This window comes from Mixophyes fleayi, chromosome 1 (assembly GCF_038048845.1).
Source record: "Mixophyes fleayi isolate aMixFle1 chromosome 1, aMixFle1.hap1, whole genome shotgun sequence".
In the NCBI taxonomy this organism is placed as follows: Eukaryota; Metazoa; Chordata; class Amphibia; order Anura; family Limnodynastidae; genus Mixophyes; species Mixophyes fleayi.
In genome coordinates, this window is record NC_134402.1 from 45,972,819 (window position 1) to 45,987,054 (window position 14,236).

General features: G+C 43.9%; 1 protein-coding gene across 2 annotated transcripts in view; it reads left to right on the forward strand.

Moving 5' to 3' along the window:
• Positions 1–14,236, forward strand: part of LOC142136854 (uncharacterized) — a 358,937-nt gene that overhangs the window by 292,073 nt on the left and 52,628 nt on the right. The window contains exon 17 of one of the 2 annotated variants that reach the window (XM_075194706.1): positions 2,125–2,247. The exons of the other annotated variant lie outside the window; for it this stretch is intronic. Coding sequence (XP_075050807.1) covers positions 2,125–2,247 — 123 coding nt within the window. The remainder of the gene's footprint in view (positions 1–2,124; positions 2,248–14,236) is intronic. 2 annotated transcript variants of the gene reach the window in all.

Below are 14,236 nucleotides of genomic sequence, written 5' to 3' on the forward strand. Positions count from 1 at the left end.
GAGATGGGGCATAGAAGAGGTATGGGGAGGAAGAATGGAAGGGAGAGGGACAACATAGTAGGATAGAAGGTGAGGACAAAATGGAGAGAGGAGCAAAGCATGATAAGGCTATAGGTAAGTATGAGCTAGAGAATGGAAAGTATAACAGAAAGAAAGGTAGTGAGAGGTTAGAAGTGAGGTGATGAAAATAAAGAGAGTGTAGGGAGAGAAAACAGGAGAGAAAAGTGGTGGATAAAAGATAGAAGTATCAGTAAGGTAATGGAAAGTTTCTAAGACAGTAGTGAAGACAGTTAGGTTTGGGACATTTGAGTGGTGAGGGCTTATATCACTTTAGGCAGGCTGGAAAGTGCAGTGAAGCAGCTGTGGATGATCACTGGGCTAGGAGGAGCTGGATATCCAGTAGGAAAATCCATGTAAATGGAAGCAGCAAGTGTGGTTTGAAGGTGAGAACACAAGCAGCATCAATTATAAAACATCCAAGTCATAGTAAAGGTGCAGCTGTAGGAAGCATGGTTGACAAACAGTTCAGCAGGGAGTATCCAGGCTGTGCACAAATCAGATGCATGAGGTGGAGAATAACATTTAATGTTGGATGTTGTCCTCAAGTAGTTGTGTAAAAAAGACACTCCTCTGAGAATCTCTTTTGAACATTAATAGTTTTTATTAGTGGTTTTAAGGTATGGAGAAGGGGGATACAGAATATAAGGGGGAAGAAGGGGGTACCTAGTGGGGAGCAGTCAGAACAATAAACACCAAGGTATAAACATAGTTTCTCAAATACAGAGCTGTGCAAACATACTAAGGGGGCCTGGAGTTGACGTGCGTATGGAGCCTTCAAGGAGGTAGTAAGGGTAAGGCATGGCAGGGGTGAGAGAGTCAGTTGTCTTTGGAGAACGTAAGATCCCAGCCCCTTCTCCATCAGTTGTGAACTCGTGCCAGGGCATCCATTTAACAATAGGTGAGGATGGTGCCATGGAATATGGGGCAACCAGTGTCTCCCTGTGAGAGCTAAAATGAATTTTGGCAACAATTTTATGAATGGTAGGGAGGATGGTTGTTTCCAAAGTTGTGCTATCGCTGCCCTAGCAGCCACCAAAATGTGGCCCCAGACATATCGATAGTGTTTGGGCAGTTGGTCTGGGTATAAGTGGAGTAGGGCAATAAGTGTGATCGAAGTCAAGGAAATTGACTTAACTTTCTGGGCGAGGTCAAAAACTTCTATCCAGAGTGGCTGAATGATGGGGCACAACCAGAGCACATTCATAATGTGGCCCCACAATTGTGCCAACAGGGTTTGGAGTGGTCAAGCCAGATCTTCTGAAGGTGAGATAAGTCCTATACAAAAGTTTGAGCAACACATTTGGACACTTTAGAGAGGTTCCCATAAAATATTCCCCATTGGGATCGAGACAGGGAGGTGGTGAGATCTGTTTCCCATTTACTCTGGGAAGTGTGTTTGGGTATATCAGAAAGGCTAGATAGGTGTAGATACCAAATTGTAATACCTCTATTGTTACTGCCCCTAGTTAGTTTGGTATATAGAAGAGGCAGGGGTGGATACATTGGGCAGCCTTGGCGACGGAGGTCCCCAATCCAATGCCGCAACAGCAGGTATTTATAAAAATCCTTATAGGGGATGCTGTGTTTTTCCTGCAGCTGTCAAAGGAACCCTGTGGCCAAACAAATGTGTTGGGGAAGAGAGGACTGAGTCCAGCTGGTGCCCTGAGAATCTCTTACGCATATAGTGCTAGCACTAGACTCCATCCCTCACTTGGCTTCAGGAAGGGCTGGTATGACACAAACTCTAGTTTACTCCCCTCCCACCCCAGCACTTAGTTGTAGAACATCTAGTTCACTTCACCAACACTAGGCAGGTAGCTATGGGACATGTGTGCTCCCAACACTAGGCTCAGGCCAACCTGTTCAACCTTCTTCCTTTGCATTAGGCTTTCAGTATTACTGACTAGGCTGCAATATTGCTAAAAAGCCAAAATCTTCCAAATGTAGAATTTAGTAAATCTACTTCTATGTTTTTAACAAGAATGTCAATACACTGAGTAATAGAAAGGAAAAATATTTTATTTAAAACATAAAATATTATATTGTTTGTTTGTTAAATCATAGGTACATGATATATTTTGTACATCAGTGCCTATTGCAGCTGAGAAGTGGAATTCTGCAAAGAAACAAGTTACTTCAGTTGGCGTGTACAATCCTTTTTTTTGTGGGAAAAACCCTAGATACAAGGTAAGGGTATCATTTATTTGACAAAATATTGACAATCACTAGCTATTATGGAGTACAACTGTAAAATTATGGAATTTGGAATCCCAAGCTATCACAAAAAAACAAGACAAAAAGGACAACAAAACTACACGACATGGCTCTTAGGTACAACAAAAGATACAAACTCACAGGCACACAAATGAATGCAGCCAGTACTCACCCTAGGCAGTAACACCAGGCTGCAATAAATAATACTTAATAAATACAAGGTGGATTAGATGATTCCAATCAATCAAATGAATGTTGGATAAGAGGACATAAAGGATAAATCACAGATGGACAAACTAAAAAAAGGCAAACAACAATCCTATTACCAAATGTTAATGGGATATGAATAGCACTTTCATTGCATTAATAAATCCAATCAATCCATTTGTTAAAATGTCCAAATAAAAAGTGAAATTATGTTATATCTTTAATGAATTCATATAACAGATCCAAAACATTGTTTTTTCCTCCTCTCCCTGTGTTTGTACTCACAAGATGCAGGTAGATAATCTGCAGTTTTTAACCCAAATCAGTATAGTAACTCAGTTGTAAACTCCTTCCAAACAAAACCCAACCTTCTTATGCGTTTTTCATTGGAAATGGACCTTCATCCTCTGATTGAAGTAGGTAACCCAAAGTGGACACTGCAGCCTCCAACAGTGCCTCCCTTGTTCACACCCAGGATAAAGAAAATTAAAGCAGATCTAGCACGCTACTGTTTTTATTGCAAATATAAATAATAAGAAATGCACTTGGACAAAAAGGATAGATAAAAATATCAAACTGTTTTAGCCGTAAAAATGAAGCTTGTACCAGATGTATATAGTAAAGGTGCTTGTGATATACTGGGAGCGACACCGGGGATCCGCTTACCACACGTTCCAAACTACACGAGATCCATGGAATAGTCTGACTACTGACCTCTGAACAGGACAGACGTGTCCTGCCTGCTCTCCGTTGGAGCCCAGCTTGGAACCCCTCTGGGCCCCGCATTCCACCACGGAGATGCCTGCCTCTTCTTCCGAGCTCTACTGCTGATGGCTCGGGTACTCTGCCTCACTTCCTCCAGGGACCATCTACCTGATGCCAGCCCCCCAACCTGATGCCTGAACCCGCCTGCCACCTTCTGGCTCTCACGCTGCCGACTCCCGCTGCTCCTGTTCTCCTCTACCCATCTGAATCATCGCCTGCCGTCTGACCTCCGCTGCTACTTGCTGCCTCCATGTTGTGGGTCAGTGTTGGAAAGAGCTGCAAGTGCCGGATCGTATGGACCTCTATGATCGCGGCTTCCTCCCTCTATGTTGCCGTCTCCTGCTCCCTTCTCCGATCCAATGCTGCTGCTCAATGCTGATCTCGCTGACTCCCTCCAGTGTGCGGTCCATGTCTCCTGCTGCTCCGTCTCCTGAGATCTCCGGCTACAACTAATGACTCCCGGCTGCCGCCAACCACCTCAGACCGCCGCCTCGTCCTTCAATCTACCTGGCCTCTACTTTCCATCCTTCACTCACCGCTTGGCCTCTCATCCTGGTCCTGACGCCTGGCTACCATGAGGTGCGCTTCTTGGGCGTTCCTGGGTCTTGCTGCCTTGCCTCCCGACCGCCTCCACTTCCACCTACTCAAGGACGTGGCTTGGACCTCTCGGCTGCTCCTGCTCCGATTGGCTGTTTCTGCTTTGTCTCCGGCTAAGCTGCCACCACTGCTGGCCCACACTGCCTACTCCTGAGGGTCAGCCTTCCATCTTCATTATCCTCCAACCCCCGCCGCCTCTTCGCCACCTTCAACTCCCTCCTCTCTCCCCCCCTCCTGTCCCGCCCTCCCTCTCCACTACTGACTTTGCCACATTTTTCTCCTCCAAAATTGAGACCATTAGACTGAACACCTCCTCCTCCCCCTCTCCCGCCACCTCCACCGCCTCACCTCCCTCCAACAACCAACTCTGGAGCTCCTTTCGTCCCACAACAGGGGGAGAAGTTCGCTCCCTTATCCTTTCCTCTCCTCCCTCTACCTGTCCTCTTGATCCTATCCCCTCCCACCTCCTTCGCTCTCTTTCTAACACTGTCTGCTCTTACCTCGCACACCTCTTCAACTTATCTCTCTCCCCCGGTGTGGTCCCCTCCTCCTTCAAACACGCTCTTATCTCTCCTATCCTTAAAATACACAATCTCGACCCCACCTCTCTCACTAATTATCGCCCTATCTCACTTCTCCCCTATGCCTCCAAATTACTTGAGCGGATTGTCTGCAGCCGCCGCGCCAGTCACCTCTTTGACTTTTCCCTCCTTGACCCCCTCCAATCCGGCTACCGTCCTCTCCACTCCCCCGAAACTGCCCTGGCCAAGGTTACTGATGACCTCCTATCGGCCAAATCCAAGGGTCACTTCTCCCTTTTTATCCTCCTCGATCTCTCCGCAGCCTTTGACACTGTGGACCACCCCCTCCTGCTGCAAAATCTTCTCTCTCTTGGCCTCTCCACATCTGTCCATACCTGGTTCACCTCTTACCTCGCTAACCGCTCCTTCTTTGAATCCACATCTGGCTCTTCCTCCCCCCTACCCTCTCCCTGTTGGTGTCCTGCAGGGCTCTGTTCTTGGCCCTCTACTCTTTTCACTCTATACTTCCTCCCTTGGTGCTCTCATCTCCTCCTTCGGTCTTCAGTATCACCTGTATGCTGACGACATTCAACTCTACATCTCTTCTCCTGACCGCTCTTCTGCCGTCCTCTCTCGTGTGTCTGGATTACTGCAAACTCCTCCTCACCGGCCTCCCCCACTCCCATCTCTCCCCCCTCCGCTCTGTACTCAATGTGGCCGCTAGACTCATCTTCCTCTGACGCTGCTCCTCATCTGCCTCCCCTCTCTGCCTTGCCTTACACTGGCTTCCCTTCCCCTACAGAATCCCTTTCAAACTCCTCACCACCACTTACAAGGCTCTCTCCCACTCTACTGCCCCCTATATCTCTAACCTCCTCTCCATTCACACTCCTGCTCGCTCCCTGCGCTCAGCCAATGATCGCCGCCTCTCCTCCACTCTTATCACCTCTTTACACTCCAGAATACAAGACTTTTTTGTTCTGTTTTCCCTCCCTTAGGATGTAAGCTCACATGAGCGGGGCCCTCTTCCCTCCTGTCTCCCTACCTGTTCTTCTGCTCCTTGTTTATTGCTTTAACCTGCCTGGAGTTTCTGAAGTACTGGTATTTTGTTTATTGTTGTGTACTGTTTCACCCTGTATAGTGTACTGTTTGTATGGTGTACGGCGCTGCGGAAATCTTGTGGCGCCTAACAAATAAAGGATAATAATAATAGTCACACAGTAATGAAGAGCTCCCATAGTATTTACCAAAGCGTTTAAACTTTCACTAGTCTTTCTCAAGCTGATCAGGGGAAAAGGCAGGTCTCATATGTTTAATTATTATGCTGCTATTTGATACACATTTTTCTGACTGTTAATATAAACTTCCAACATATTGCACAAATCTCTAATATCTGCCTAGAATATATATACCGATCTTAAATAATCTCTATTAAAATATTTTCATTCTAATTCTCTATTATTAAACAACAGACTGCATAAGCATTACTGTAAGTGTCAATAAGTTCTGTCCGCACAATCCGACTGTTAAGACCTTGCGTAAGTGTTAAAAAACCAATTGTTAAAAATAGATGTTATCCGTGTACTGATTCCTCCCCATACATACATTACTGGCACCTAAAAAACATATCAAATGGCATGTGTATACGTATCACAGAAGGTCATAGTCTAATGTATAAAGACTACCTGAGAAATAGCAACGGGTAAGAAATAACCACATAATAAGTGGCAGCTAATGTGGTCCAACTAACATCACCGGATTCTTGAAAACGCACAACAGGAGGTAATGAATAACATAAAAGCCACCCCCCTCTCCCTCCAAATAATAAATGTAAAAACCTAATTAATTGGATTATCAGGATGGTGATCTTGTAAACATTATTATGCAGAACTTAGGGCTTGAGGAAGGGCAAATAGTGCCATGGTTGGGCAGTCAAATTTGGCGGAGAGACATTGTCAGGTTAGCTCACGAATGGATGAGTGAGATCCTGGTGTCTCGACTGGTATTGACTAGACTTCCCTAGAGGCGCGGAGTCTAACCATGTGGAAGGTATTCACAAGAGACTCCTGCAAGAGAATTTGGGCTTCAGCGACTTCCACCCTGCAAGTTGCGGCCTTCCAGGGAAGTTCCCAGTGAGACAGATGGAGAACCGATTGAATAGCAGAAGAAATCTAATTCGGACATCAAATGGTGATAATAAGGATTACCACTTTATTATAAAATAGAATACAAAGTTCACTGAAGGTTGAATAAACTGTAAATGATGATCACAATAATATACGGAGAGTAGGAACCATCAGTAAAGTTCAATAATGCAGACTGAATGCCTAATAAGCTAAGTCACCACTTATACCACTAAGGAGTGGAACATGATACAAAGTTCAATGAAGTTACTAGAGATGACCAGATCAATGAAATCCAGATATGCAGCAGCAATGAATCACTGCTCACTACGGAGATGTAAAACGAGCCAGCACTAAACAACGATGTTGATAGGGTAGATAGCAAGCATTGTTCCCACGGCAGATACACTGAGGTCAGCAGAGTCAGGCATAATACAAAGTTCACTGAAGATTGAATAAACTGTAGATGATGATCACGATAATATACAGAAAATAAAACATCAGTAAAGTTTAATAATGCAGACTGAATGCCTAATAAGCTAAGTCACCACTTATACCACTAAGGAGTGGAACATGATACAAAGTTCAATGAAGTTACTGGAGATGAACAGATAAATGAAATCCAGATATGCAGCAGTGATGAATCACTGCTCACTACGGAGATGTAAAACAAGCCAGCACTAAACAACGATGTTGATAGGGTGGACAGCAAGCGTTGTTCCCACGGCAGGTCAGCAGAGTCAGGCATTTGCAGCAACGATGGGCCACAGCTTACCACAGGGATATGAACAAGGCAGCAATAGTCAATAGTGCAGACCAAGTAGGTAGCGGGTGTTAATCACAACGATTACCACAGGTAGTGGAACTGGTGCACAAAGATCAGCAGAGTCCAGATTTATACAGCAACAATGAGCCACAGCTTAACACAGGGATGTGGAACAAAACAGCAGCAGTCAGCGGTGAAGACAGGATGAATAGCGGGCGTTGATCATAACGATTACCACGGTAGTGGAACAGATGCGCAGAGGTCAGCGGAGTCCAGAAACACAGCAGCGATGAAGCACAGCTTACCACAGAGATGTGGAACACAGAGGCATCAAAATCAGGTCAGGTATGATTTGAAAAACCAGCAATGAAAGGATGAAAGGAGGGACCTTATAAAGGGAGACTGACCTATAGCAGAACTGACTAACATGCAGGTGAGATAATCACAGGTACAAGGCATAGCTGACAGCCTGTACTAAGAAGAGAGATATAAAGTGAAAGTCAGTGTTTAGAGGCTCGGGTGTAGATACCCAGGGAACGGAGTGTGACAGACATTTTGTGAACAGAATATTAACCCGTTTGTTACTTCAAAGGGAGGAGGTGACATGGGAGTCTACCTGTTACCTACCCTTATAATTACTGTATAGTGACAGAGTCTGGGGACCCCTCAAATTGTTCAGGGAGACTTGGGAAGGTGAGCTGGACATCAAGGATGATTCTTTGGTGGATTATCTAATCGGGCTCAGAGATTGGTTAGAGAAGCTCATAGGCCTTGCACAGACTGACCTTGCAGAAACGCAGACCAAGCAGAAGACAGCATGATAAGACCCACATGGTAGGGTTTTTCTGGTATGACAGAAGGTGCTGGTTCTGTCTACATATCAGAACAAGCTCTTGTGTGCTTGGGTTGGATCACATATGGTCTCAAATCACCTGAGGGATTTCATCAATGTTAGTAATTTGATAACGGTGGTAAGCAGCAGCATATTTGCCATATAAACATTTTTAAGGCATTGAATGAGTGTGTTTAGTTTGTAGTAGCTAGTTTCCAATGAGAGGCAGCAGCTGGAGTCAGTACTGCGATCCTCTGAGGGGCAGTTCAGTATGAAGCCAGGCTAAACTTCTTTGGTGATGTACAATTTAGAAACTGGTTATCATAAACTAATTAAGTGATGTGCTTAACAAGTCTAAGAGAGAGTAAGAGGAGAGTCTATACATGGAGGTACAGGAGATGCTGGAGCTAGGAGTTGTTCAGACATTTTGAAGTCCATAGCCAGCTTCTACTGAGTTAGTCTCCCATTTGAATGATGTGACTGTGTGAAATCTATACTGTTCCCCACATTGATGCTTTGATAGATGAGTTGGCTGGAGAAAAGTATAGGATTAAGTACATGCCAATCACCTTCCAGTACCAGGTCTACTGCAAAGATTTGGAGGTTTAAGACTTTCCCTGGTGACATTGTCATTGCCATATTGGGAAGATCATCTATAATATGTAGGGCAGGTGTTAGGAAAGTTTCTGGACAGTTCTGCCACACAGGGTTGACAAGTGTTAAATGGGATTATCAGGGCATTTTGTATGGGGTGGAAGGGTTAGGCCCAAACCACAGAAGATAGAGGCAAAACATAACTGGCCCCATTGGGCACCCATGACCTTGTCACCGGTTCAACAGTTGTCCTTCCTTGGAACACTTTTGGCAGGTACTAACAACTACATATTGGGAACACCCCACAAGACCCGCTGTTTTGGAGAATGATCTGGCCAAGTCATCTAGCCATTACAATTTAACCCTTGTCAAGTTTGCTCAGATCCTTACGTTTGCCAATTTTTCCTGCTTCCAACACATCAATTTCAAGAACGGACTATTCACGTGCTGCTTAATATATCCCACCCTTTGACAGGTGCCATTGTAAAGTCTGGGCTTGGCGATCTAAGCTGCTGCCTAATGGTGACCCTGGCTCTGCCTAATAGGCTACATTAGGTAGAGACATGAGCAGTTTTTGGAGATAACAACCAAATGTTTATTGTTTTTGTAGTTATAACAAGTTATTCACTGGTTGTTCAATTGTGTTTTTAACTGTGAAGTTTGTATACTTTGTGAACAGATGACTTGCAAAAAATTACAAATATATCTACCCCTAGAAATTGCTTTCGCCTGGAGTGTTCAAGATATAGTTGAGCTCATTACTAAAACAGACACATATGGGTTGATTGATCAGCTAGTCAAAGCAATTTGTGTGTTGTTAGGCAGATAAAAGCTTGCTATTGGAGAATCATAAAAGTTGCATCACTTACCACAACTTTAGCATGAGAATAATAATTGCTTAACAATTGTGAGTACATTGAAATTAGAGATTTTTATATACACAGATATATTTCAAGCAGAGAAGTTGCAGATAGTTTGCAGTTTAGAATGCATAGAAATGACAGATTAATTTAATCAAATGTGTTTCTAGAAGAGACGCAGCAGATCAGAATACATACATTGAAATTTTTTTTTTAAAACTTTTTATTTATAACAGCAGATTTGTGTAAAGTACAACAGTACAGGTCATACAAATAATCCAAGAACCAAAAATGCTAAATATGAAGGTTTCATATAAGAAAAATAAGAAACGCATACCAATAACGGAAGAAACAAAGGTATAATTTTCTTTTTCGAGTGCATTCCAAGAGGGAGTTAAGGATCTGCAGAGTGAGCAATTTTTTTTCCCCAGTATCAAAGGTGCGTCTTGTACCATTGTACTTATCTAGCGGATATAACACACTGCTATGTTTTTTTATTTTTTTGGGGGGGGAGAGGTACGAGGGGAAGAAAGGAAGGGGGAGGGACAGAGGAGGAAAGGTAGAAAGAGGGAGCGCAAATAGAGTAGGAGTAGTAAAATTATAGAAATTGAATAGAGATCAGGAGGGAAAAGCAGCTTAAACTTATGATAGACCTGGCATAGTACTGTTTTAATGCTGTACCAAGGATCCCACACTTTATGGAACGTGGGAACCTTGTCATGAAGGAGACTAGTCACATATTTCATGGATGCCGTGTGCCAAGTTCTTTTCATAACACCCTCTCTAGAAGGTTGTGAGCCCTTCTTCCATTCACTAGCTATTTGTAACTTAGCTGCATTATAAATGTGTCGGATCAACTTGTCTGATATTTTAGTAATGCCCTTGATAGGTTGGTATAGAAGCACCGAGAGTGGATTCTTAGGCACATTAATTGAGGTAACCTGTCGAACCAGTGTTATAACTTCGTCCCAGAATTTAGCTACCAAAGGGCAATCCCACCAGATATGAAGGAAAGAGCCCACCGCCCCACAATCACGCCAACATAGATCTGAAGTTTGGGGGTAGATAGAATGTAGTTTCTCAGGGACCATATACCATCTGGTGTATACCTTGTATGAGTTTTCACGGATAGCTGTGTTAATGGATGACCTTGAGATTCTTTCACGAATGAGCGACCATCTCTCCTCGTCTAGGGTCACCCCAAGATCCTGTTCCCAAGCCTGCTCAAACGGTTCTTTAGGAGGGGATGAGAAGGACACGAGTGAACTATACAGGATCGAAATGTAGCCTCAGAGTCCCGGGCTATAAATACAATGTATCTCGAAAAATGTTGGCAACCGCAACCTAGATGAACGGGTCTGGGCTTGAATAAAGCTTTTAATTTGCACATAATGAAAATAAAGGTTGCTTGGAAGTGCGTGTCTCTCGCACAGGTCTGTGAAAGAACGTGGAGCATGCTCACCCATCAAATGAAAAAAACGGTCTAACCCTGCCCTTCTCCAAGGATAAGCAAAAGCATTGATGCACCCCTGTGGGAAACGAGGGTGTCTCCACAGCTGGGTTAGAGGCGAAGGGTATGGGGCCAGTGTATATTTTTTGTTCAATTTGTCCCAAACTTCCAATGTAAAGCGGATGGAGGGCGCAACAAGGGCTGAGGCTGGTCTGACACTCCTAGGAATCCAAGGTAAGAAGCGAACTCCTATATCCGGAGACAGCAAGTCTTCAATATCAACCCACCTCTTGGTTCCCAGTGGCGAGAGCCAAGAAATGAGATGAGTCAATTGTGTAGCTTGGTAGTATTTTTCAAACAGGGGGAGGCCCAGACCACCATTATATTTAGATTTAGCTAGACAAAGTTTGCTCCGTCTGAGCTTCTTACTCTGCCACACAAACACACCGAATATAGATTGAATAGAGCTCAGGAAAGAGTCAGGGACTTTAACCGGGAGGGTCTGAAACAAATATAAAAGTCTGGGTAAGACATTCATTTTGATGGCATTGATCCTTCCGAACCACGAGATATAAAGAGAACCCCAGGTCAACAGGTCATGTTTTATTGTGGACAACAAAGGGGGGAAATTAGCCTGAAACAAAGTTTCGTAGGAGCTTGTTATATATACCCCCAGATATCGGATTGCTTTGGGTCGCCACTGAAACTCGAAATTAAGCTCTAAGACTTTCTTTATGTGAGGTGAAAGATGTAGCGCAAACGCTTCTGATTTGGAGTTGTTTACTTTATATCCAGAAAGAAAGCCAAAACTTTGCAGTTCCGCGAATAAATTAGGAAGAGAGGTTTGAGGTGATGATAATGTGATAAGGACATCATCTGCAAACAACGATATCTTATATTGTCTATTCTTGACCTGGATTCCCCTCACATCTGGGTTCAGTCGAATCCGAGCAGCAAGTGGTTCGATACAAAGTGCATAGATTAGAGGGGAGAGAGGGCAACCTTGCCTCGTCCCATTCCCGATGCCAAACACGGAAGAGTTAAGACCATTTGTCGACACCGAGGAGGATGGGCTATGATATAAGGCTTGAATACCTTGAAGAAAATTACCGAAGAATCCAAAGGATTGGAGGGTTTGAAACATAAATGGCCAGGAGAGCCTATCAAAGGCTTTTTCTGCGTCTAGCGCCAGAACCACCGAAGGAAGTTTGATTTGGTTTATGTAAGAAATCAAGTCTATGATTCTCCTAGTATTGTCTAGAGCTTGTCTGTTTGGGACAAACCCAACTTGATCTGGGTTTATAAGGTGCGACAAATGGTTGTTCAACCTATTCGCTAGAATTTTGGCAAATAGCTTAATATCCGCGTTTAGCAACGAGATGGGCCGATAGTTAGCACAAACTGTGGAGTATTTATTAGGCTTGGGTATTACTATTATATTGGAACCTGTGGTGTCTCTGTGAAATTGCTCCCCTCTTAGGATAGAGTTGAAAATAGTAAGTAAGTGCGAAGACAAAATATGCTTAAAGGTTTTATAGTAAGAGGTGGTGAATCCATCAGGGCCAGGAGCCTTGGAAGTCTTTTGAGATTTAAGAGCTGCCTTAAGCTCCTCCTCACTAATGTCTTCATTCAGTTTGGAAGCTATGTTCTTATCTAGCTTTGGAAGGTTACGTGTCTTTAGAAATTGTTGGATAACAGACGGTGAGGGGGGTACTGGGGTGCCCTCTTTATTCAGATTATATAGAGATTTGTAGTAACTGTAAAAAGAGTCATTGATAACTTTTGGATCGTAGCTCAACATACCCTTCTTGTCTCTTACTGCCATTATTGCTTGAGCAGCACGTTTTGCCTTCAGTTTATTTGCTAGCATAGTGTCAGACTTATTACTTTTCTCATAAAATTTTTGATTGAGCAAGCGGAGCGCTCTCTCTGTCTTTTCTGCTAACAAAGATTGGATTTCACCTCTAGTGGAGAGGATTTGCTTGTATACTAGTTTTGAGTGAGTTTGTTTGTGAACACCCTCGAGCTGTTGCAACTGGGCAGTAAGAGAATTTAGTTTCATGGTTTGTTGTTTTTTACGAAAGGAGGCGAACTTAATAATGGCCCCTCTGATGACTGATTTATGTGCCTCCCAAATCGTAGGAAGAGAGGTGTCAGGCGTTAGATTAAGATCAAAGTATTCTTGGAGGCAAGACTCAATCTGCTCCTTAAACACGGGAAGCTTGAGTAAAGATTCGTTTAATCTCCAGGAGGAGTTACTTTTAGATTTATCCAGCAGATCAAACGAAGCCATGATTATTGAGTGGTCCGACCACGGGTTGGTGAGTATATCAGTGCGAGTGAGAAGTTGTATAACCTTACTACAGCCCATAATCATATCGATTCTGGAGTAAGAATTGTGTGGATGTGAGTAAAAGGTATAGCCACGGGAGGAGGGATTATGGGCCCTCCAGTAGTCGAACAGACCAGCCCCAGCCATGTGTTTGATCAATGCCTTTGTTTGAGTGGTAGGTGGGGGGACATGACGCGTTCCTGATCTGTCCAGGTCCTCCGACAATATGGTGTTAAAGTCCCCGGCTATCATGAGAAGACCTCTCTGTATTTTACCTAACTCAAGAAAGAATTTGTTAAAAAAGCTAGATTGCCCTATGTTAGGGGCATACAGGTTCGCCAAAGTAACAGTTTGATGTCCTACCTGACCCACCAAAATGATGAAACGGCCCTCATGGTCTAGACTGGACGCTGTAAGCTGAAAAGGCACAGAATTCCTAATCATGATGGCAACTCCACATCTCTTGACTGGCAGGGAGGCATATTCCACAGTGGGAAATCTACGGGAGGACAAGGAGGGATGGTCGCCCTGTTTAAAATGAGTCTCCTGTAAAAATACAAAATCAGCTTTCAAATCTTTTACGGTTCTATGTAGTAGTGACCTCTTTTGAGGTGTGTTAAGCCCCTTAACGTTAATGGAAGCAAAAGTCAAAGACATGATGTTCTATGCGAGTACTGAGTGATCGACCACCACGCCCAACAAGGTGTGGGGTTAGAGGTGACCACTGAGGTTGAGCCCACGGGAAAGTGGGGATCCAAACTGTCTCAAGTAGAGCGGGTCAGATGGGCTCAGGAGTTGGGTTTCAAATTATTAAGATTAGGATACTGTGAACAGGGAGATTGTGGGGACTAATCTGTCCACACACTCCTATGACCCAAAATAAATGGGGTGCGAGGCCGGGCTGAGAAACCTAGC